At 38.7% G+C, this 26484-nt stretch overlaps 1 protein-coding gene across 3 annotated transcripts in view; it reads left to right on the forward strand.

Moving 5' to 3' along the window:
• Positions 1–26484, forward strand: part of SUGCT (succinyl-CoA:glutarate-CoA transferase) — a 332549-nt gene that overhangs the window by 105897 nt on the left and 200168 nt on the right. For all 3 annotated transcript variants that reach the window (XM_068935970.1, XM_068935971.1, XM_009679424.2), the window contains one exon: positions 23250–23321. In XM_068935970.1, the coding sequence (XP_068792071.1) occupies positions 23250–23321 (72 nt within the window). The remainder of the gene's footprint in view (positions 1–23249; positions 23322–26484) is intronic.

Raw genomic sequence — 26484 nt, forward strand, 5'->3', positions numbered from 1 at the left:
CTGGAAGTGGGGCTGCTGCTTTCCTAGCATATAAGTATTTAGGGAGCTAAAATAGCCTGTGCTAGCAAAGTAACTTTTCTCATGGTGTAAGCTGTTCTCCCACTAGGAGAATTGCCTGCATAGCTCTGCTGTAGGCAGGGTCTTGGATTTGCCTCTTCCGCTGTTAGTGGAAGTAAAGTATTAGGATAGACATAGTTTGCTTGATATCTGAGGAAAAAAAAGAGATTGATCAGAGGCGCTTTCAGTAGTATTGCATGCTTATGTTATGGCAATGCCAGAGGTCCTCCCATGTATGGAAAACAGACAGTACCTGTTCCAAAGGGATAAGGATTTACAGTCTAAACAGGAGGAAGATAATATTTTCAAAAGAGAAGCATTAACTCTAATAATACCTTTAGTAATTCTATGATACGGTTATTTTCTTTAATTATCCAGTGGAGGCCTCCTTTTAAGTAAAATGTATATTCTTGTGCAAAATCTGAAAGAATTGTTAGCAGAAATGTATTGCAAAAGAGTTTGGAAATGAGCTGTCCTCTAGATTTTTCTTGTCATTTTGATGACCAAGTGTTCGTGGACTCATTTATCTTAATAATCTTAATAATCTTAATAATCATCAATTTGTCTTCCATGAAATTCAACAAAGGCAAGTGCAGGGTCCTGCACCTAGGGAGGAATAACCCCAGGCACCAGGACAGGCTGGGGGTTGACCTGCTGGCAAATAGCTCTGCAGAGAAGGACCTGGGAGTCCTGGCAGACACCAAATTGACCATGAGCCAGCAACGTGCCCTGGTGGCCAAGAAGGCCAATGGGATCCTGGGCTGCATTAGGCAGAGTGTTACCAGCAGGTCGAGGGAGGTGATCCTCCCCCTCTCCTCAGCCCTGGTGAGGCCTCACCTGGAGTGCTGTGTGCAATTCTGGGCTCCCCAGTACAAGAGAGACATGGCACTACTGCAGTGAGTCCAGCGAAGGGCTACAAAGATGATTAGGGGACTGGAGCCTCTCTCTTATGAAGAAAGGCTGCGAGAGCTGGGCCTGTTCAGCCTGGAGAAGAGAGGACTGAGGGGGAATCTGATCAACGTGTATAAGTGCCTGAAGGGAGGGTGTTAAGAGGGGCCAGTCTCTTCTCCGTGGTGCCCAGTGGTAAAATGAGAGGCAACGGGCACAAACTGAAACACAGGCTGGATGTGAGGAAAAACTTCTCGACTGTGAGGGTGACTGAGCACTGGCACAGGTTGCCCAGAGAGGTAGTGGAATCTCCTTCCCTGGAGATATTAAAAAGCCGTCTGGACATAATCCTGGGCAACATGCTCTAGAGGACCCTGCTTGAGCAGGGGGATTGGACTAGATGATCTCTAAAGGTCCCTTCCAACCATTCTGTGATTCTGTAATAAATAGTTCTAGGTTTTCCTGCCAGTTTGGATTAGCACATAAACTGTTGGTCGTGCTTGTTAAAAATAATGGCTGCACAAAGTTTATCCTGAAGCAGATGAGAGAAGCTGTGTTAGACTAGAATTCTTTTGCTTAGATGCTGATTAGCCATTTGGTTAAACAACGTTTTGTTTGTTTAACGTAGCTTAAGAGGGTGGTTGAGATAACAAATCACATAACAAAAATATTTATTTATTAAAAGAATGTTTTAACATTTTACATTCTTATAAATGTTCATATAAATAAGACACAACCAGAAAAGGACTAGAATGTTCATCTTCAAATCAGTATTTGCCATCCCAGCTATGCCCGTTGTTACCACGCAAGAGCTATTAGCGCTCCAGATTAAAAACAGATGAACAAGAAGTTTGTTGTTTCAGAAAGGTTCCTAAATAGTGAGATAACATTTCTTATATCCCTATGGCTGTTGGTATCTTGACAATAGAGTGGCCAAGGGGCGAATAAGTATGGAGAACAGACTTCTACCTCCATCCTGGAAGGATAGTATCTATAGAATTGGGTTGACTGTGGTACTTACAGGTGGGAAGGCCTTCTTCATCTGAAGTCTGCTGTGTAGGCAGAAAACACACTTTAATTTTAGTCCTGGATTTGACTTTCTCCATAAACATTCACTTAAAAAAAAAAAGAATCTGTTTGCTATTGTACTGTAAAGTAATGCATTACTGAAAGCAGACCAAAATTAATGTACTCTTGTATGTATTAAAAAGAAGGATACAGGCAAGATAAGTAGTTTTTAAACGAAACATCAAATTCGTTCTGATTAGAAAGTCTGTTTCTCCGTGAAGAGTGCAAATACAATAGAGTTTGGCTATGTAGATTATTTTACACCTTAACCTATTCCTCCAATGGTATTAATTAGTGGACCTTAGATATTTTAAGGAAATAGACATGTTCTCTGCAGCAATTTGTATTCTTCTTTTACTCTTTCCTCTATTGGATGTTTGGTCTTTATCATTTTAAGCATTTAGAATTGAGAGTAATAAATGTATGATTACTATCAGGTAGAAAAAAATCTAAGAAGCGAAGTGTCTTTCAAGGCATACTATTCTTTTGTTTATGTAAAGTTTAGTCATTTACTTCTGCTGTCTTGACCTTTTAAAGGGTTAAAAGAACTTTATGTCAGAGTGTCCCAGGATAAGGAATATGCAGGACTGTGGCATCTGTATGGACTCCACTGAGGGTCAGAAAACATTAATGAAATAAAATGTGTTGTCTTAGTGGGAGGCAGGTGTCAAACCCTGTGAGAGAGGACGGCTAAAATTCCAGTGCTTTGTAATCAAGGTTAAAGATTAAATTAGCAGAAGTCTTACCCAGTTAAAAAACAGCCAATTGATTAATTTGTGCAAATTTATGTTTTTGTATTGCACTTCCTATTGCCAATTTACAGAGGTGCTGAATGTGCCTCAAACCCATGCAGGTAATCGTTTGGTCTCTGCAGGTGCACCTGGTGCTACATTAAGCTGCCCAGCACATTTGGGTCCACTGCAAAGGTCCCACATGCCCCAAAGCATGCCTTCTGACTCTGCCATGAGTTGTACTTGCTGTCAGTCTTTCTGTAATGGCAATGAATTTGGTTTTGAGAGTGGTGCTGAAAATGCAACACAGGCTTACTGATTGAGCTGAATGCCAGTCCTGTGTTACTTTGGTGTATGCAGGCCACAGTGGACCCTTTTGCTCCTTTTGAAAGAAGACAACAGTGTAGTCTGTGCAACTCACCTCTATTTTGGGAGTGCTGACACTGTGGGGGCCTGTAGTATTGAACAGTTTTTGTATTTCCTGGATAACAAGACTCTCGCTGTGTTTTATTTGTCTGTGCATAAAACAGAAAGCAGTGCAAGAAGTGGGTGTTCCTGTCTTCTCTTCTGTTTAAGAATATTGCGGGAGTGGAAACAGTGTCTCCAGATGTTTACCTGGCTGCAAAACAAAGAAATGGAAGTCTAAACAAAGAATCTGTTTATGTAGCTCATAATTATATTGCAGAAAGTGTGTCCTTGAATTTAATTTTGAGGAATAAGGTGCTACTCTATTTGTATGGGGGTGTCAGAGCTGACCAATAGCTATTTTAACCTGGATTTCTACAGTGGATGCAGTTTTGGCCCAGGAATTGCCTATAAACTAAAGTAAGGAGAGAGCATGATTTGAAAAGCACCAGCGTCTTAGTTCTGAATGCATTAGATGAAATGGTATCGCCAAAAGTAAGGAAACTTGATTCCCCATCTATTGTACGTGTTTAGCTTGGTATGATCAACAGATGCAGTATGTTTAATGTATGTAATAGGAAAGGAGAAATATTGTAGAGATTCCTGCTAAAGCTGTCATATACTGATTAATTTGTTAGCGTTTATCTCATAATGTTTTATTTCAGAAGTCTGTTCCTTGGTCTGTCAGAGATGTAACTAAGCATGCCTGAAAGAGGAAGTGGTTTTGGTCCTTAACAATTTTGTTCAAATTTCTCTGGAAAACGTGAAGTTCTAAAACCTTCTGTGTTAAAGAATTTCTCACTAATAGGCGGTTAGTGTATTTCCTCTTAATTTTATCATCTTCATAATTTTCTTGCTTATGCAGCAATATTGCATATGGCTAGTGTTGTGAAAAATATATGAGATATAGTAGATACTTGACTTGTGTAAATTGGTTTTTTCATAAAGTGAAAAAATTTTATGTTGACTTCAGTGGATTCAAACTAGTTTTCAATAGCTGAAGAGAATCTGGTGCAGGCTTCCAGTCTTGCAGTCTGTATAAAGTGAGAAGACCAAAGGAACTGCTGATGAAGGTTCTTTCCAGACATTTTTTTTCTCTTTCCGTTTGAAAATAATTTAGAGTACATTAAGAGAATCATAATATTGCAGCCTTTAATCATAAAAGGTTTTATATCATGCCATCTGATGTAGTATGTAGACATGGGTGAGTGACATTTAAAAAAAAAACCCACTTTGTTATGAATCCATTATCATTCCATGGGAAAAAAATTGATTTGTTGAACCTTGAATGATATCACAGCATATGTGGTAAACAGCTAGATTTGGATGATGTGTTTCTTTGTGCCATCACTCAAGGCTGTATCATTGTATGCAAACACTTAAAAGCTTAAGAAAATTCACAAAAGATGAGATTAGAATACAACTATTTTTCTCTGGCTGAAGATCATAAAAGGAAGGAAATTCATAGTCAAGGGTCCAAACCTCAAATATCTGGGCCCGGTGCTGTGCCAGTCTTAATTTTACATAACTGTACCCTGTTATAAGTAGACATTGGTGGTTTGATCCTGACCAATGCGTTACATTGCTTTTAGCAGCTGAAACCAGAGCAATAATTTTGTTTTAATATTTGCCTTTGTTTGGCAAATAGACTTTTTGGAACAGTTCTAATTGCTTTCTTTATGTTTTCTTGCCAATTGAAGTAAAACAAGTTCCTAATAAGTAGTAATTTTTTCAGAAGTTATCCTTAAAACTCTGCAATGCAACATTCTGTTAAAATGGAAACAGGAAATTGTGAAGTGAAGCCAGTGTCATGCTTGGATTTCAGGAATGTTTAAAAATTCTAGATATTTTGTAAGGACTATAATTCCCCAGACACGTAGCAAAAAAGGAAAAAACAAAACACGTTGCTGGTGAAGGAAGCAGTTAATAGTTTAGAATAATGAAAGTAGTGCAGAGTTCTTAAAGTTTCTGTAATTAACTGAATTTCTGTCTTAGAGTTCAGTTTCCCCCGGTTCTTAGAAACTGTAATGAGGGTAGCAGAAACAGTGTGCTTTATCTATGCCAGATTATCGATGCAAAATGCAGAGCTGGCAATGACATCAAATATTATCTTGAAATTTCAGCCTAAGGACATTGCTTCAAGGATTCTGAAGGGAAGGATCAACAATTCTTTATCAATATCCAGTCAAGTCAGGGAAAGGTCTCTACTACTTTAAAAATCAGAGATGACCTGCCAGACAGACAAACAGTAAACGCTAATAACTGATAAGGTGAGGCTGACTTGAGCGAAAGATGATTGCCGTTTTTCCAGTGGTATTTTGGTTCTTTAAAGGAAAGGAAGAAACCCCAACAGAATGTCCAAGTCAGTTGCACCCTTTCTATCTTTGTTTGAGATATAGTGGGATGCAGTGGAAAAGAGCTGGAGGTGAAGAGACAGAAAACTAAAATGATGTAGGTTTTTTGCAACAGATGGAGCTCTAGCCAGTTCTATATTGTAGTTTAAATTTTTCTCTGAGTAGAAATTACTGAAGGTACGGGAAATTCACATTCCAGATAAACTAGTCTCTTGGCTGTTGCAGTGAAATGGAAAGGTCCCTGACCCACAGTCTGAAAAATTATAGCCCATGAGACAAGAGAGAGCTAAAGTGTTCAGTGATAAATGTTTTGCTCTTCAGTGTAACTGAACATATCACTAAAAAAGATTTACACGTGAAAAATAAAAGTCTGGAGACAGAGAATGAGAAAACTGCTTTATGAATATGAATGATAGTGCTATGTAGAATAGCTGTATAGAATGATAGTACTATGGTAGACACACAGTGCAGTTTAACCATCAAGATATTACTTCAGAGAATTGCTGAATGTAGGAGTTTCAGAGTTAGCGATTTGGGAACTCCCTCTCCATTTTAATTTTCCTCTAATTGTTTAGCCAAGGATTGATTGGGATTGTCCCTTAGCAAAGGGAAACCACCCTCTTTCCCATGACAGCACCCATCCTTGGATTACTCAAATACTCTGACATACATATGTGACCTTTCAAATTCCCCTATCTGTCCGTGAGACTGTAAGCTCCGGGACTAGGGGTTTCCCTCTGATTTTCTGCAACGCTCTCTCCAATTCAAATTAGAATATTCTGTTCTCTGTTGTTGTGACAGACCTGCTTACCACGGTATCTTTTTTCCAGCTGCTCTATTTGTTTATTTTTTGGCATAATTGTCTTTAAGATGCTATAAATCGCTTTCACCGCAGAGTGCCTACTTTTAGGAAACCTTAGAAAAGACCAGGAAACCATCTTATAAATCCACATGTAGGTCAGAGAAAAGCACTGTATCTACACTGGCACTGGGCTGGGCACAGAAAGTCCTACAGGTACTTTGAAAAGATACATCCCTGTATGAATTTTTCTGCAGTGTGTTGTGGGAGAACGTTTCATCCTCAGACCACTATACAAAAATGTTTTAAATTCAACTTACTGGATAACTTCCATGGCTTTTGTTCCAGCCAGTAGCAAGGCATGAATCCAACTCTAGATGATGATCTTTTCCAGCTGTTGGCATGAATGCAACTCTCATTTTAGGAAGAGCAGAAAATGCTGGGCATGAAATGCAGTAAGGCATTTCAAGAGTAGTTTATTGCCTTAAGAAGTCAGCAGCATGCTTTGCCAGGTCTCTTGTGTAGATGTGGAGGTATAGGGACAGCTGATGCCAGTTGAATAGTTGCAGACCCATGCATCTTGCATCTTCTTGCACATCTGGCATGGCTTCTCCGACATTGAAGACACCCTCTTTGACCTTTGTTAAGAGATGACTGTCCGTTTGTAACCAGGACATAGGGTGAAAGAGGTACTTCCCAGTGTGTAAGCTTGCTGCTATCTGTTACTGCTAGAGCTCAATGGCTATTTGTTTTTTGGCAAGTCCTTTGCTGGTGCTGAGGGGGTGGAAGTATGAATTTCAGTGACTGCTTCAAATCCAAAGAGCTGAAAAACGTTGATTTCCCAGAAATAACATCTGGTTCTATGAGAGAAAGTATTAGAGTTCTGTTGAAGCCACAAATTTGCCCAGCCTCCATCCAGAAAGGATGGCACTTGCCTGTTAGGCAAGCTGTGGTCATCTAGAAAAAAGGTCCATGAACAGGGACACAGGGGAATAATGTGTGACACACAGATAATTTGGAGATTGACCTTTTTTTTTAAAAAAAAAAGGTAGACAGCACTTTACTTTATTCCTTTCCCAAATGTGGAGTCACTAGATCTGCAGTTGTTTAATGGACCTAGGCCACTCTCAGCCACCGTTGCTCAAGAAGAAGTAAGATATGAGAAAACCTGGCAGCAGAAAATTTCCTTGTATGCGTAGCAGTGTGTAATTACATGCTGGTGGTATGATTTGGCCAACTGAGGCAAAATCACATGGCCAACGAAGTGTTCAGACAATAAAATCTCTGTATTTCTGCTTGTTTGTGACATATCTCACGGGAAAGGGAAAGGACTTCTTTAGCAATAGATTGATGGCTATGATCTGGCTACAGGCTGTTTATGGCTATGTCCATACTATAAAACAAGCAGTGTCAGAGCTTGTGTTTTATTTCAGCCTACACCCCAGCTGGGCCAGGGAAGCAAACCAATCTCCTAAACACTCATCGGAACCTTTTATTCAAGTTTAAATATGATTAGAGCCAGGTTTAACTCTGGAACGATTATATCCTTTTTCCTGTATTCCTATTTGGTACTTGCCACTCCCGTGTTGCTATAGACAGAATAGGCACTTGCATTTAAGTTCATCTCAACAAGGACAATCTTTGTTCTTCCGTTCCTGGGTTCACACCTTATTCTAGGTTTTAAGAGCTTTAGCTCCCTAGTTCAGTTCCCTAGAGCCTGTATTCATCTGTTTTGACTAGCATGATGTAGAACATGAAGACATTGAAAAGGGTGTGGAGATCCTTTCTTTGTGGAGACTCAAGTACTGTATCTTGGGAGGGGAAATTCAAGGGATCGATAACGTTAGGATGGAGCTTTCATAGCCAGAATTACAGTTAAATGCTTTTTTCCCCGATCACTTAACCTGGAACAATAGTGATTTTGTTTCTGCAGGTGATTCTCAGGCTCCTGATGAACTCACTCTCTAATTGCTTAATTTTTCTTTAAGTCAAACCTGTTAGCATTCTATGGGTTCAAATATTTAGCTAAATTTTAATAGCTAAAATAATGACCCTTCAAGTCATTATTCCTACTAATTCTACTGCTATTCCTATCAGTTTTAGCAGAAGGAAAACTGTTGGATGCTTAGAACACAATGATAATTTTCAGAGCAACAAATCATGCTATGGTTCTTCATAATGTAAAACAGCAATCCTTTAGATTAAATTGTCTAAGTTTGAGAGTTTCATCTAACCTACCACACACTTTTTTTTCACCAACTAAATTCCTTCTTTTGTGATCTAAAATATCATGGTCTGACTGTTAAATCATCTGTCAGATTTAGAATGAATACAACCTTTTTGAATCAGGTATTTGCTCATTTTTGTGGACATAACGAGGTTTAGGAGCTTCTGCATCTGTCATTATTCAAGTTGGTGCTGGTCCACATCCCTTAAATATTTCTCTGCCAAAGCTCCTTCTCAGACATCTGGATTTGGACACTTATGTGGAACGTGCAGCTTGTTGAATAGTCAGGGAATGAATGGCAGCTGTGATCGTCGGGGTTTGCAGATTTCTTGTCCTTTCCCTCCTTCACTTGTTCATGTAAAGAGACATTTTGGATGGAAGAATTGTCCAGGAAAGTGTTCGGGCCTCCTTACTTTTCCTGTTCACTGCTTCTGTTGTTATCAGGATGGGAACAAATGTGATCCAAGGTTGCATAGCAGTAAATGCTTTATCCTTCCTTTTTCCTCACGTGCCTATCCTTTTCCTGCCTCATCTATGAACCTTGTTTTAACACATGTGACACAATTGTTTTCTAAACTTCAAGACTGTTTCTCCTAATTGATGACAGAAGAAAAAAAGGAAGGGGAGTACATGTCCCTGTCTCATGAAACTGGCAGTCTTCTTGTGAATTGTTTTTTGTCGGTGGCACATTAACAGTGTAAATATAATAATGACCAGTGGAAATACGACTTGATTTTCTTCTCCTTGCTGTCCAAGTTCATGATTCTTTATATGTGCAGCAGACTAGCAGTTGAGCTCATCTCTATAGTTCTGCAGCATCTCCGCTAGAGGTATACAAACTATATACTTTAAATGTTGGACTGCCGAAACAGTGGCAGTTGGCAATTATATGCCTCCATAGTCATCCTGTAATTACTCTTGTCCTACCAGTTTTTAAGATCGAAAAGATTTTTGGTGGGGTTTAAACTTCTAGGGAAGGCAGGAAAAGGATACGTTTTCTCCTGCTTCATACGATTGAAAGCCAAGGTTTTCTTTGTATGTGAAAAGAGCACAAATCATATTTGGTAGGAACCCCTTTTGCCTTTGGAAGCTCTAGTCTGGTGGATAATCATATGGCTTACTCACTTGAGTTGATTTTATTTTCTTTATGGCATCTAGTGTTGAATCATATCTGTAATGAATTTGAAGCCAGATTTTATAGCAATTTAAGGTTACTTTGTTTGCTCACTTAGTGTTTTTTGTTTTAACTTAAGTAGATTTTGAAAAGAAAAAACAATTCAAGCGGCTGGAGAAATACATTCTTTGTCTGAAAAGTCTTATGCTTCAGTACATAACTTGATGTGAAAATTTGTATGCCTGTCGTAGTAATTCTCACCAGCAACCTCTCCTGCTTCTAAGCACAGCTTTGTCAATTGCAAATAAAATGTCCAAGCTTTGTAACTATGAAAGTAAGTTTATACTGGAAGGAGATATGCCAATTACTGAAAGCTGTCTTTGGTCATCTCAACTAATACGACCATGTCCACGCGTTCTGTTACTCCTCTCCAAGTACTACTTTCTGATACTGAAAGCTGTAACGCATCCTAACAATTTTATCAGCACATTGGGGAAAAGGGGAGTGCCCTTACAAATCCATGCACCTCTACCCTCTGTTTGCTCCTTTTCCCCCCTCCCAGTGAGGCAGTCAGATCATCAACTTCATATTAAAGGACAAGAACCTTGTTTCTGTGAAAGGGCATTTCTTGGCCAACTCCAGGGAGTAGTGGGCGGGGAGTACTTCAGGCTATCAGCAGGGGTGCAAGAACAGCCCAAGCTGCTGCCAAGAGCCCATGCGAGTCCATCACAGCACAACGCAAGGTCTGTGTGCTGAGGTTGCTGCTGCCTGTTTGATGCCAACCTTTGTGCCACCAGCAGGCCAGCTGAATCATTAGGAGACCAGCCCTGTGACTTTTCCAGATGAACAAAAATGGAAGAGTGAGCGTGATGAAGACCAGGTGCCAGGCAACCCTTCCAGACTTGCTGGCACTGTCCCCTCAGCCATAGCCAAAGGAGCCCCCCTGTGGCCGGGATCATCTCTCAAACAAGGGTCGTCCACCCTTAACAAGGTGTTCGCTCTTAGTGGAGATCTTCACTGTTAGAGTGTAGACTTTAACCTGGCTGTGCTGCAGTATATGGATAGCAGCAGCCAGGTAGCATTAGATTTATTTGACTGCATGTCACTGACATCTAATTTAATTGCTATGCTGTGTGTACACTTGCTTTCTTTTAGTGTCTGTAAATTATTTATATGTAAAATGCAATATGTGTGTTTTTTACAGAAGACAAATGGAAGCAGTTCTCATTCGTACTTATTTATTAGTTGACTGAGGTATAGTGATGCTGGAACAGTGTTGGCTAACAACTTGTGACAATTGTCTCTAGCAAAAATGCAGTAATTTTGCATAATTGCTCTTCCTGATGTAACAATGTCTGGCAGGGATTAAGATAGTCATGCTTCTTAACTTTCAAAGTTGTAACTGTGGTTTGTAAGTGAGTATTTTTTGAGAAAGTGAAAGGCAAAGGTTTAGATTAATTGGTTGGTCATACCAGCAAATTCAAACGCTGTGGGACTGGGTGGTCTCCAGGGCAGAATGATGCTTTAAATAAGTAAGTCCAGACTCCTCCTCTAACATGATTAAATCAGAATTACTCTTTTGAGTGTTCATGCTCTCTATGTTGTCATGACGGGAGTGGCTGTCCTTCAGCCACCCAGAGCCAAAAAAACTTTGACAGCATAAAGCAAGAAGAAAACTCTGAAATAAATCTAGCAATTAATAAGAATTCAGCTTGTTAAAGAGTGGTATGATGTATACCTTACTTGGAATTGAAAACTATCATTTTTTTTTCTTTTAAATCTGCAAAGGAAAAGAAGTGGGATCTTTTTTGAAGGCTGGGATTTTCTTTTCTTTTCCTCGATTCTCCTTCTTCACAGTTTTACAGGCATAGCTGTGTCAGTCAGACTTTCTGGGGAGTACAGGGAGATGATTTTGTACAAATGCAGCTATGCTGATAAAAACCTGCTGTAGATTTTAGGCTGTGATAATAGAAGTTCATTTATGTTGTGTTGATTCCCCAGCACAAATACTTTCATAAAGTATAGCTGTGTTTATTATGCAAGCACTCCAAGAGCCATAGATGTCCACAGATGTAAAGATCTGTGAAAAAACCCCCAAACACTGGCTACTACTGCATAGATCTCATCAGCTCTTTCTTATTAGATAATTTGACTTACGAATTGCTAGAATGAAAAATTTGTTAAATATTGTCCAGCACAGTTTTAAGTTGGCAAGAAGCGTAATGTTTTAATTTTTAATTGTAGTGATTCTCAAACTGTAACAATTGAAATAACACTATCTTTGAAGTGGATAAAGATTGTAATTACAATAATTTAAATGTTTCTTAAACTAATAGGGACCAGTAAAAATAGAATATTACAGAAAAACAGAAGTCTGAATTTTATGGTTTTAAGGAAATCTAACAGAAATTCACAGGGAGGTGAAGGGGAAAGGGATTTCTGACTCACGTAAAGGTTGACTCTTCAAGCATTAATTTTTAGCCCACAAATGTTGGACTCATAGTTGCAACACACTGATCCCACTAGCCTTACTGCTCTGGTCTGGCAATGCTTTTTGGCATAAATCGAGGGCTTTAAATAGTGTGCATCCTGGATGTCTGACCAGTGCAATTTTTAAATCCTTGATTAGAGATAAAGTAGTATTTCAAACCAAAACAAACTGCATGCAATAAACCTTAATGAGTCTGGCTTAAAACCACAAATCAAGGAAACTGAAGAGTCAAGGCTGAAGTATTTGAAATCCATCCCTAGCTGATCATACCGTGTCTACTGAACAGTATGTAGGATCACTTGAGAGATTTATTACTTGAAAAAAATCTCCAAAATAGGGCAGAGGCACACTGGCGGAGTGGAGTGGAGTTTCTCCTGCCTTTGCTCATTCTGTTCTGCAGCTAAATGGAAGATTTCATTTATGAGTACTGTTTATGTTAAGTTGTGAAAGTGCCAAATTGTGAAACCCAGCCAATTTTGCACCGGTGTAATTATTATGTCCTCACTGGGTTTTCAACTGATTCTCAGCAGCATCAGTGACAGCAGACCTAAGATGCAATCTTGCAAAATAATTTTAGCTTTCATGGTTCCATCATGTGAAAATCACTGATTTGAAATGACAGAGTATTGCTCTCCTGCTTCTTCCTCTGACTGTCTTCATGTGTCTGATTAGATCCCTTGCTCTTCTTGTTTGGCCTTTTGTCAGAGAAACCCACAAAGTATTCTGCATCATCTGCTCATCATATAAAGAGTCTTCTTTATAGCAGGACATTTAGGCTATTAGGATCTTTAAGTTAATAGAAGCAGCTGCCCAGTCAGCGAGTTCTAGTTTGCTTGCACTGGGTCATCTGTTTGCAGCTTGAAATGCCAGGCTGACTAGCTCAATCTGAGTTACCAAAAATGTAGTCAGTGTTACAAAACTGACCTTTGGAAGTTTTACCACTGCATCACTTAAAGCCAAAGAGTAGGGAGGGAAAAGGGACAAAAATAATGAGACAAATACTGCTCTATCCTATATATTTAAATTCATTTTGTTGGAAACACTGAAGTTTCAGATGATTTCTACTGAAAACAGATTTAGGATCATAGATTCTAAATTGCATTGTTATAACCTCCTGTTTTGACCACTCAGATTTTCCAGACAGTTCTGTCTTACGACTTTCGGAAGGTATAAGAAGGTATATTTATCATTTGTACTTCAGAAATGCTTGGAGGCCCATATCAGGACCAGAATGTGCTCATGTGTGTTCCTGTTGTTCAAAACAAATGTTTTCATTGCTCTCTTTGCTTTGAAAGTGAAACAAAGAACAATGCCAGCAATCCTAAAATTGGGAGAAATTGTGTGAACTATTAGGTGAGAAGTTAAAAACAGTAAGGAAACATAGCTTGAGTTCAGACTTTTGAGAGATTATTATAAATGTTGAGAAAAATATTATTTAAAGAAATAGCTCTACAGTGCCCTTTAAAATCAGTAGGCGTCTATTTTAATTCCCATATAAGTAGTAACTGGCTGCTCTCTGTATATATGCTTAAACGTTGCTTGCTGTGTAAGACCTTGTTTGCTTAATTTCAGCCTAACTGTATTTTTATGGCTGCACTATAAACCTCTTGAAAATAGTGGCTTAAATGGAAATGCTGACACAACATTAATTACACTGGCTCCAGTGTGATACTGTGATTAAAGTTTATTTACTTTGTGTGTGCGTGTCAGTGTGTGTGTAATTTCATTGTTAGAAAACTAATGGAAAACTAATGTGGCAATGGAGAATGTGATTCTGTGCCTGATATTTCATTTTTTAGTAGCAAGGAACAATTTTAATACTAGTTTACAATATCAGAGAATTTATTTTTAATTGAGATATAGTTTAGGTATTTAATGCTTTAGAAATGTCTGTGAAACAAGTTTCTCACTTTAAAGCTGTTCACTGTTTTGCCAGAAGTTTTTATAAGGCTGTCTGGGTGGTGAGGTTAGAGGTATATTCCATTTAAATTAGAAAACGTTGAAAATATTTGCATTTCCTTGCAACATATGCTCTTTCCTACCTAGTGCTTTGATGAGATGTCACATTATTCCTTTTTTTGGAGGGAATGGGGAGATGATGGGGAGAAAAATCTTATTTCTAAGAACAAGAGTATATACTCCAAAATTAACCTTCATTGCACTATTGAATATGAAGTAATAGCTGCAAAACTCTCTATGGTAAATAGTATACCTGACTGATATTTTTATATTGGTGAAAAAGTGACTGAGATAAATTGCATTTACATACGTAAAATATTTTAATAAATACAAGCTGCAGTCTTTTTGTGGATCTTAACACCTAATTATATTAAAAATGTCTCCTGAAGATGTGTATTGAGTAACTCTGTTGGTCTGTCTGCCTTCATACCTCTGTTTCACTGGTGGTATTTTACCCTATTAGCACTGCATTTAATCTTCGTTACTATGAGAGACAGGCCTTAATTAAAAACTGAGGTCAGACCATCTCTAAACTTAGGCACATTTCAAATCTCTCTCTTGGCTATGAAGTTCTCAGTCCATCTCTTGGTCATAATGTTGCCAAGTCTCTGATCTTACTGTGAATATTATGATATTTACTATCTTACATAAATCTCGATTCCAGAACAAACAGGCCTAAGAACTCTTTAAAAAATATGTTTCTATAGTTATGGAAAATTATTTGAAAACATGAATTAATTATGTTCAAAAGAGACAGAAATGAAAAAGCCGAATGCAAAGAACTCCAGATTTGTTGGCTTTTAGATATCTCTTGAATTTTCAGCCAATCCTTGATTATTGTGATAAAGCTTATGATTTTTGAAAGTTTGGAATCAACAGCATCTTAAGTGTCTATTGGAGACAGAAACAGAAAAAAATATGAAGAGAAATTATGATTAGCTAACTGGGCTGAAAGCTTGAATTAGGTGATTGCATATCTTCCCTTTTTTACTTCTTATTGAATATCTGTTATTCAATGGCAGAGTGGTCAGAGTGCAAGTCTGCAGAGCAGGAGACTAGCTTCGGTTACTTCCTATGCACTTCTAAGAGTGTTTAACCCACCAGATAATATTTTTTCACAAATCTATGTATTGCATCTTGTTCACTGGCAAATCAGCAGTGCAAATATCTGTGCAGAAGAAGAGTGAGAGAGGGATTCTGTCTCCAACCTCGTGATTAGGACGCTGAGCTGCGAGCGGAGAGGCTGTGGCTGCGGTGTCTGTTCCCTGCACGGTTCATACCTCTCACGTTAGGCAATTACTAGACGAAAACCTGACATAGTCTGGAGAGCAGAACCAAGGTGCTCTGCTTCCCAAGTGAGTGTTGTGAGTAGCAGATTATAATGCCAAATGTAGATATACCTGTTTAATGCTATGCTTCCATGCTGGCTTTGCTGCCTGCCCCTTTCAGTAAGGAGCATTCAGACCACATTTGATGGTTCTTGTTTGCTTTGTTCTTGGATCAGTCAGGTGAAGTAAGACTCTTGGCTTTCCGTATCTTTTTTTCTGCACTCAGACATATATGAACTTGAAGGTCAATCAGGAAAGGTGTCTAGTAGGTTGTAGGTGCTGTAGAGATAAATGGTACCTGGATGGTAGTCTTTTGGTGTGTTTTCTTTGACATCAGTGCCTATGTTTTGCCTCATCCTAGATACCAAAGTAATCGTTCTGAATCTTACCATAAACACCTTTCCCACAGCCTCATGACATCCAAGCAAACTTGATTCTCAGGAAGAGAATTCTTGCAGACATTCTTGATCTCTCTGGTAGACTGTGATAGCTGTGAAGTTGCAAGATAGATAGTAAATCTGGGGACATGAAAGTGAAGAGAGAAGCAAGTAGGGCAGGCTTAGAAAACTGGAGGAAAAAATATGAGTTCTTTCTTTATGTGTGGAATGCCCTTCTTTAGTTTGCTAAGTGAGGGCATTCAGCATACATTACTCCAGTCCGTGACATTTACATTTTTTATTTTGACTGTTTGCTTTCACTGGAAGAGAGTGCAAAGTAGGCAAATAGTTTCAAAGTGTGTGGTCTTTATGATTTATATTACTGCTCAGAACTACCACTGACCAGATTTCTTGGTCTTGTTCCCATTTGTTACAGCGTAATTAAATATGAAGTTGTTACTAAAGGATTATGTTCTTCTCCTTAAAGAAAAAAGAATGCATGTACTTCATGATACTGTCGTACAGCTGACGTTTAATTCCAGCATAGAGAAGATGGGCCAAATTTGTCCCATGTGAAAGGAATGTAGCTGTTCTGGATCTGAAGCAAAAGTGAGGATCTCCTACTCTAGCATATTTGGGAGTTGGACTTTGATAGTATTGGAGAAAGAAAAAAAAAAAGTCAGCATATGTTGTAGATGCGTTTGGCTGGCAGGAGAACAGTGCCTGTGCATAAGTCGGTCAGATCTTGAATATATCACCTTCTTGTTAATTGCAGCCTTTATGTTGAGGTTAGAGAACACTTGCCCTTAAATGACCTTTTCTTTGAATCAGCTACGTAGGAAACTTCAACGTGTAAATGAAGACAAATTATGCAATAAATTAAAAGTAACACTGTAATTTTTCTGTGGTTTTCTTTTCTGCAAGAGACCAGCTTTCATCTGTGAGCACACCCATTAATACCAGTGAAGTACTTCAAGCACATAATTGGATACCCATGCATGCTCCCATAGTGTTTGAGTCATTGTTTACTGATTCTATAAATGAATGAAGGGACTGCTGGAAATGGGAAGGTGGAGGGGAGAGGGAGAAGTGGCGTATGAGAATGGATCTCCTTTTAAGTGTTGGTAACATGTTTTTAAATCTTCTTTTGAAAAGATGATCTTAGCTTTTTCTGTTTTTATGTTTAGAGACTTCTGAAGTAGGTGTCTCTGTTCTGCACTGTACCCAGCTGGTCAAAAAGAGCCATGCAGGGTTCAGCCAAAGCTGCTTGTTCCCAGTCTTGGGGAGGAGCTTAGAGGATTGTTCTTGCTTAATATCATCCGAGAGTGCTGCCAGTTGTGCTGACAGACACGTGTACCATACAGGAATACTTTATAAAAAGATATCATCTTTCCAAAATCTTAAGCAAGCTGCTTCATGATGCCAGTTGGAGCAGTCAGGCTGTTACTCAATAAAACCAACAAGAGTTAGAAGACACTCAAAAGTTACTACCCTTCAGGCCCTGCTCCAGAACCCAGTTACACATAGTGGCTCTCTGCAAGCCCTCAGCTGATCCTCTCATGCTCCATTGTGGGATACTTTTAGAGACACTATTATTTAACTTCATTGAACCAAATGGCAGTGCTATGTTGCAAGACACTTCAAATATCTAACATCAGCCATTTCCAGGGATAAGGGATTGCAGGGATCTTTACAGATCCCAACTATTACTCACATAGGAACATCAGATGAGAAAACTCATAAAACAAAGTATTAGACCCCCTTCACCATACCTGAGGCGGCACAAATCTTCCTCCGTAGAGAAAGCCTAGAGGCTTTCAAATATTTGGACCATTGACTATGCCACTTTCAGTAAAGGGGCCAATATGGTAACTATTAATGGAAATAACCAGTCACTTGTTCAGGCAATTAAATCTACTAACCTCTCTTAAACATGGACTAGTCCTCCAATCTCAAAAACCCAACGCTTTGTTCTGATGGTCTCTCCAAGTATTGTTTGGCCTCCAAATTCTCTTTCCTGGGAAGCATCTCTGGAGGAGAAGTAACCTTCTGTTTCTGTGTGGATGTCACTTGCATCCTTTGCATTTAACCTTCAGATCAAAGTCCAGTGTGGAGATGGTCTTTGTGGCTCCAGAAGGCTACTTCCTAATGGTGACAGCTGGAGGCTATATTTCCGTGTTTGCCAGATTTGCCATGCCTGTAGTTTCTCAGACTAAAACATGAAGTGCCATCATCATGTCCTGCTTTAGATTTAGATTTTTGAGGTGAATTGAAAAGTGACTGAGCTGTCAAGCTCGAAGGGTTGGATCAGTGGCATTAACTCTAGCTGGAGGCAAGTGACTAGGTGTATGCCAAGGGTTGATACTGGGGCCAGTACTGTTTAACGTCTTTATTAATGACTTGGATGATGGGACAGAGTGCATGTATGCTCAGCAAGTTTGAAGGACATATAAAACTGGGAGGAGTGGCTGTTGTACTAGATGGTTGTGCTGCCGTTCAGTGGGACCTCAGCAGGGTGGAGGGATGGGCAGAGAGGAATCTCATGAAATTCATCAAAGGGAAATGCGAAGTCCTGTGCCATGGCAGGGAACAACCTCATGCACCAGTACAGGCTGGGGCCTGACTGGCTGAAAATAGCTTAGCAGAGAAGGACCTGGCAGTCCTGGTGGACAACAAATTGAACATGAGCCAGTAGTGTGCCCTTGTGGCAAAAGCCAACAGTATTTTGGGCTGCATTAGGAACAGTGTTGCCAGTGGGTGGAAGGAGGTGACCCTTCCCCTCTGCTCAGGCCTGGTGAGGCCACAGCTGGAGTGCTGGGTCCAGTCCTGGGCTTCCCAGTACAAAAAAGACATGAAACCGCTGCTGGATGTCAGCAAAAGGTGACAAAGATGAGTAAGAGCACCTTTCAGATGAGAAGAGGCTGAGGGAGCTGGAACTGTTCAGCCTGGAGAAAGGAAGGCTCAGAGGATCCTATCAACGTGTGTAAATAACTGAAAGGAGGGTGTAAAGAAGATGGAGCCAGACTCTTCTCAGCAGTATCCAATGAAAGGTCAAGAGGCAATGGGCACGAATTGGAATACAGGAGATTCCACTTAAACATAAGATTAAACTTTTTTACTGTGAAGGTGGTCAAATGCTGAACAGGTTGCCCAGAGAGGTTGTCGAGTTTCCATCCTTGGAGATATTCAAGACCAAACTGGACGCATCCCTGAGCAACCTGCTGTAGTTTTGCCATTTTGAGCAGGGTGATTGGAGTAGGCCATCTCCAGATGCCCCTTTCAACTTCAATTATTCTGTGATTTTGTGATAACGCAACTACGCAGTGCATTAATCCTTCTTCTCCAGGAGTAGCTAGAGAAAGGAATTTTGCTGCTTCTTCCCCAAACAGCAGAATGTACCATGGTTTTTTTCCTTTTCCTCACTTTCAGAATACGTGATACCCTTGGGAGAACATGCCTATGAGTTATATAAGAGTGAAAAGAATCACCGTACATATGCAGCGGCAGATGTTCTGGTTGCTTTGATTTCTGTGTTTTGGTATGGATGTGATTCAGATATTGGAAAATGACTAGGACTTTTGATCATTTTATTGGAATTGGCATGTCTTTGGACATGTTTCTGTTTTTTTTTTTTTTTTACAATTTTGTTTGAGGAATCAACATGCATATGAAACGTTTGCAAAGATACTTACTTATGAGTGATGATTGTCATAACATTTATTGGCTTAAAATTCATGAAGTGGGCAATAAATACAAGAGGTTGACAGAGTCTTTCATTTAAACCACTAAAACTGAAAAATTTTGGAAGACTGTTGACATAGAGCAGAACAATGGCTGGCTAGTTTGGCCTCAGATTATCTCAGTAAATCTTCATTTGCTCTGACAATGAACTACGGTTAAATTTGTCCTGCATCTTGACCATATAATCTATATAGCATGATTGAGAAGTAATTGGGAACTATTCGGAACATTTTTGAAGATGGACAGAGTTTATGTTCTAGGTGTTTGAAGAGGTTAAAATGATTTTGACACACAAAGTACCTCAGGTATACAGTGTTCTAGGATCAGATTCAGAAAAGTGCTGGGTCTTAACGAGGTCCTGTAACATCCGTTAGTCAGTGGGAGATGTTGATCCACGTACGCTGAATCTTGAGATCTGGCTTTCAGCGTGCATGTGTTAATGTAATGTACTATGTATCTTTCAGTGTGAATTAATTAGAAACCGCTAAGCCTCTCAGACCATGCTGAAAAGCTATGCCTTTGGGTGCTTCAGAGTCTGTCTCTGCTTTTTCTGCGAGTAAGATGTGAAGTAATTTTTTGTGTAGTTTTCATCAATTTTTATGTTTCTTGTCTTCACCAAGTATATGCATTAGTGCTCAGGATGTCACATGTGGGTAGTAGTTTAAATCATGCTCATGCTGTCAAGAAACTTATTGGAAGACCTAATTCTTCAGAGAAAGGGGAAGGGAAAAAAGACTTTTACTTTGTATGTGTAGTGCCTTTTATTGCACTAATGTGAAATGATTCAATGTGATGGACAGCAGTTTATCAAAACAAAATCTCATTAAAGTCTGTCTGCACTTTGCCCTGACTCTCCTTTGTATAGTAAGATTGCGAAGCTTTCTGAGACCAGACAGTAACCTGTGGTAACCTGGAGTGTGTGTACATTTATGGATGATGAATAAAACGATTGTTATCACCCTTAAATGTTGTCATCAATACTGTGCTAATAGCATTTACAAGTTTATGCTTTATCAGCAGCAATGACTGGCAAATAATCAGCTGTTTTGTGATGGGAAGCTTAGAATAGCAGCCGAAGACATTTGAGCTAAGCTTTATGGAAAAAGACATTGCTGCATTTTTTATGATACCATTTTTGTTGTGTAAGGATGGCATGATTATTGTTTTAGCTTTTTAGACATACAGTGCAATTAAGAATAATCAGTTTTCCCACACATTCCACAAAGCAACTGAAGCACAAGTTCTAATAACTAGGCCCTTAAATTTCGACTGACTTCCGCTGCTGTGTTGGCAGCCCATGGGTACAGATGCATGTTTCATAGTGCCCTGCAGCTATTGTGTGATTGTAGTCTTCTTACAGAGAAGTGAGTCTTGAAATCAGTTGTGGATAAATAGTAACCTGTTGAAGATTTGCCCGTGATGCCAGTTAAAATATGTTTTACAGTACGTGGGAAGGGGATGTGTGGAGACGTACATATGACTATCCTGTGGGGTTTGCAGTCTGTCACGGACATCCAGAGTAGAAGTTGAAAAGAATGCGTAAAAGAATTTGTAATTAGTGTTTACTGGAAGCAGTAGGTGGTCATACCAAAAAAAAAATTGTATTGTGTTACATAAGCACACTGATACATGTCATATTTACCCCTTTATTTGTGTGAAATGTGTGTGGCTGTTTTGAGAATTTGGAGCACCAGCACAGACAGATTTGGACAAGAGGGATTAAGGCAGCATGTCTTGCCTGTAGCTAAAGGTAGTAAGTTTATACTGTCAGTTTTAGTTATAAGTATTCCTGCTAAAAGCCAGATTGTTGTTGAAATTTTTGTTCTGAAGAAGTGGTATCTTTAAATAGTCTTAGATTGGGCTGTGTCATGTTCGTTTTAGACAGAAATTTGCATGAACAAATGTATCTAAAAAGTTTATTATTTTTGCAGTCACATACAACTTTCTTTTCTGTATTCTTTTCCCCGAATTTTTCTGTGCTCGTTGCTTTCCTCAGTGTGAGTATATTATGCATGCTTTTAGACTTTTACTGTTTTGGGGCCGAATCAATGGGATATTTTTTTGCATGCTTGGGACTAAATGCTTGCTGAGTTTGCTCTTCATTGGTTAAGAATTTCAGACTCAAGTGGTTAATTAAATACTTGAAAAATAAATTCCTAAACTTTATCTTTGACCAGTAGTATTTATCAGGAAATGATTTTCTAGAGAAGCATAGAGACAGAGAACAAATGATATTCTAAATATAATATAGTTACTCACGTTTCAGTGTGCATAATTTTGTGCATACAATTTTAAAGCTTTGAATATACAAGATGGTAAAGTATTCCTAGTGTGGATGTAGTTGTAACTATGGTGGAAAATGACTTTTTATTTTTAAATCTTAGTCACATCAGGGCTTATATCTGTATGTTATTTTACCAAAATGTATAATAAAAATTCTTACCTTTAGTTCAGGTGCTGATAGCTCATGAGAAGACTGATTTCTGAGAATGCAAGATGAAGTTTATTCTCTGCAAGAGACTAGTGTAAGGCATAGTCGCCATCAGTGCACTAGCCTGTGCTGGCCTTTTGCATTGAAGTCAAATAAATAGTGAAAGAGTTTCCTGGCTGCTTGCAGAAACTGTAGTTGTAATGCATGTGACTGAAAGCCCAGCTCCACACCCTTGTGTTAGGGAGAGGTGTAGCAGAGAGAGGAATCTGTCTGCATTATCCCATTTTAGAAGATGTCTTGACATAATGCTAAAAATCTTAGATCATGCCAATAATAGATTTTCTTGGTTCCATCCAGGGAAATGTTCTGTTCAGCATAGCATGTGCCGTTAAGGCCACTGTAAGGAAGTTAAAAGAAATGAAAAGCTGAATACTCAAAACTGGACAAAGAAGATAGTTCCATTTTCTTCGAGAGATCGGTCTTGAGAACACTGACTAAAAATAGTTTAATCTCTATCTGAGGAGCTTGGAAGATGCAGGATATCCCTTCCATCTGCCTTAGATTGCCTGCCATGTCCATGCTATTGGATATTGTAGGGCAGACTGTCTTCAGTTTTTTAAGAGATTCCATTTTGCATATGTAATGAAACAATCATCGGTATATGGATTGGATGCTGTGATCCCCATCTTTGAGGTGGGCCAGCTAACTAGAAGGGAAGAGAGTTATGAGAGTTATTCTCACTCTTTCTTTCCTGTTACTGAGTGTAAAAATATTTCATAAAAAGTGGAGCAGCTCCAGCCAGGGGGTTAGGGAAGATTTTTCTCAGAATACTCTGTAGCCTTGTGGCTGGCATATTCGCTCAGGATTACTCAGGATTCACTCACCTTAGTACAGCTCCCTGCTCTCAATCAGGCAAAGAGTGAATCTGAATAAATAACTTATAGTAAGTAAATGTTATCCTGGTAAAATTGTCCTCAGTCCTTGTGAGTGAGAGTCACATTTGCAAATAGTTCCAAGATGTCTCAGGCCACATTTTGGGCAACTATGATTGAAAATAAGTTCTAAACTCTAGAAGAATCAAAAGGACCACTTTCTTTAAAACTGCTGACATTTCCTCCTTGCGGATGACTTTGAGTCACTTTTATTGAACTAGAGATTTAGTTTGAATTAAAATATTTATTTAAGGAAGGCAGTTGAACTTTATTTACAATGTCTTCACCTGAGAGATGTGCTCATATTTTGTATTTTAGTCACAGCTTATAACCTGTCTTTGTTCTAGGCTTTTAAGACCAAGGATGGCTACATTGTGGTAGGAGCTGGAAATGATCAGCAGTTTGTTACTGTGTGCAAGGTAAGGGTGTTCTAGACTGACAATACAGCAGTAGTATAGTAGTATAGTTGATATAGTTCTCTATTCTGTCTAGAGAAATAGTTTATTGATTACTTCTTAATTCTCCCTTGTTATGAAAGTAAGTGGTGAGTATAAACCATGTGGTTCTAGCTGGTAGTTCAGGGGATTGATATGGGTGCTATGATTTGCCTGCATATTCAGAATACCCTAATTCTAAAATTGGTGAAAGTTGTGGGTGCTGAACCCCTTTGGAAGTCAGGCTGCAAGGGATCTATTTGCTAAAAAATGAATAAACTAACAACCTCCCAGTTTTGGAGCTGGTGAATGTCATGGATGTCACACTTACATGTGACACTATATTTTTCCATAAAATCCATGATAAGACACTGTTATGAACGTAGTAGAGTTAGGGGGTGGATGGTTCTTTCACCACTTCAATTGGTAGCCTAATGTGTAGACCTTTGGAACCCTATAATGTGCTGGTCTGTGCTCACAGGGACACCTGCAGCCTTCTTAAAAAAGAAATATTACAGGACTGTGGCCCCACTTAACTGTGGTGCAGAGATATGTCATTGAAGAACAAAGCTTCAACAGGACTACTTCTTTTAAAAATCCCGTATAGTCTTTATTTTGGACTCAAGGAACCACTCTTCTCTGGCAATTCTGTTTTCACAGAGAATAGCTTAAAAATTATAAAATGGTTTTGTTTTATTCACATACTCTTTCCTATTGTTTTAATGCCTGGAATTGCTTTTTCATGACAATGATTATATTGTTCCTAAATAAAGTGTAGCACATACCAAACAAAAGACCCCATTAAAATGTTAACTGGCACAAGAAAAGTTCTATATATAGTATTAGACAGCATTTTTTAAAATGTGAGTTCTACCTTTTACCTACAGTTATATTTTTTTCTCTTGAAATTTGGATATTTAGCATAAATTAATCACAATCTAAATAAGCTGGCAGTCTCAGGAAATTGAACATTATTTTCAGCCATTTGTACATGTCAGACATTTAATATTTCCATGGATGTTCACAGGTAATGTCTGGAAAATGTAGTAAGAACACGATGCAATTGTGATTATTTGACCCTCTCTTATCTCTTAATGCCGTTGGGGCTACATATCACCACCTACCCCTCCCTGGAGAGGTCTACTTTCTTTTGCTTGAATTGGCTCTCTCAATTATAAGTAACAAATTAACCTCTTCAAAATTGGCCAGCTCAGCATTTCTTTTCATACCGGTGTCCAACCACTTTAGTATGGTCATTATATTAACATGAATGAAGATTAGTGACTAAATAAGTGTCTAGCTGCCACACCTCTGTTTTATCAAAGACCCATTGTCCCGGAAAGGAAGACTGTCCAGAAAGCCCCAGAACAGTGCAATCAATGTCATCTTGGTGCTTTATCACATGAAGAATTATGCACCAAATGCTGGTTGTCCTGCCATCCTGGAGGAAGGCACAGCTGAAGATCTTGCTCAGTAGGTTCTGACACTGTGATGAGGGCTAGAAGTCACTAAAAACCCTGAACATGCATTTGCCTAACTTCAGGGTGCAACTGAGAGACGTACAGTGGAGTCTTGTTGCTACTTACTCCCTCTGTAATCAGTAAGGAGTGAGTAGTACCCCAGAATATGAGGCAGTGCACCTGTGATTTGAGTTATCTCAGAAAATGAAGAGCCTAAAATGAAGTGAGATGAATACAGGCCTCTGTTTTTTTGTTTCATCCTTAAAAACACGTTCTGATTTTTCTAGAACTGAAAGTAGGAGTTACAGAACATGGGAAAAAGTCAAGGGGAGTAAAAGCCCAGAAAAATTAGTTCCGAGTCTTGGGTAACGGTAGGATTTTTCTATGAACCAGCTTAAAAAGAATAGTAGTTTTACCATTATCGAATTATCATACACACGGATTTGGGCTGTTAAATTGCCGAGAAATTGAGTAACACAGAAGTCAATGGAATGCCATGAACTTCTGTGTTGTTGAAGGTGATTTGTAACTGAAAACATAGTAAAGGGCAAGAGTCAACGTAAGAACACTCCGATTACAGGAAGGCTCTCAACACCCTAGTGAACCTTTAGTAAATTCAGAGAACACTAACTTAAACACTGGAATTGCTATTAGGTAACCTTTTTAAGATGCGTTGGCACTAAAAATATGGAATGTATGGAAGCTGTTGCCCTGAAGACAGACACTCAAGAGATATAACAGCTGGCTGAAGCTATCAACAATTGCAAACATTCTGCTTCAACCATATCTTTTCAGACAAGCAGTTAGCAAGCAAGATTAAAAAAAAACTTAAATAATTCACTGAGATATTTTAAAAACTAGGAAAAACTAACTGTAACTCCTCTGGGGACTTGGATAATTGCTAAAAACTTTGTGGCACTACTGGCTGAAACACATTTCGTAGCGATAAAGTATTACAAAAACACATCCGGAAGTGTAGCTGCTTCAGTCTAAGTGGGAATACTGAAAAAGAGTTTTCAGAAACTGTGCTTTTCTGTAAAACAAAGGAGAACACAAACAATTTTGCTTGTGTTGGGGGAAAAATGCAGAGAGCATAAACTCTGAATGTGCATTCTTAGATGTGCACTGTAAATGCCAACCGTACTGTAATTAAGCTTGAAAGAGGACCTAGAAAAGGAGAACAACAATTTTGTTCCAAATGGTCACAGCGAAATAAAGAAAATGATACTGGCAGCATGATGCAGAAAGATGAACGGCACATTAATGAATGTCTTCTCAAACGTGCATTTGTTAGTCACAAAAAATTTGTAGGAACATATATAGGCATGCGGCCTTAAAACAGATGGACATTAAGTTAAAGCTGAAATCAGTAATGTTAATTAAAACAGTATAGTGAGCAACTCCATATGATCATTTTTCATCTAACATCAAATGGAACCACAGTTTTCTTATGAATTTCTCAGTTGAATTTCTCAGCTCTCATAAATAAATACTTAGATCATTTATTTTGAACAGCCTTGCATGATCTTTTTTCTAAAGCAGTGATTTGTAACCCCCCAAATGACAGTGCTACAAAGAGGAAATAATTTTAAGGTGGTGCAGGTTTTATTGTTAAACTTTCAGATAAGAAAAGAAAATTTTCTAAAGCTAGATTGTGATAAGATATAATTTTTCATATGGTAGATTAT

The sequence above is a fragment of the Struthio camelus genome, chromosome 2 (genome assembly GCF_040807025.1).
Source record: "Struthio camelus isolate bStrCam1 chromosome 2, bStrCam1.hap1, whole genome shotgun sequence".
Classification (NCBI taxonomy): Eukaryota; Metazoa; Chordata; class Aves; order Struthioniformes; family Struthionidae; genus Struthio; species Struthio camelus.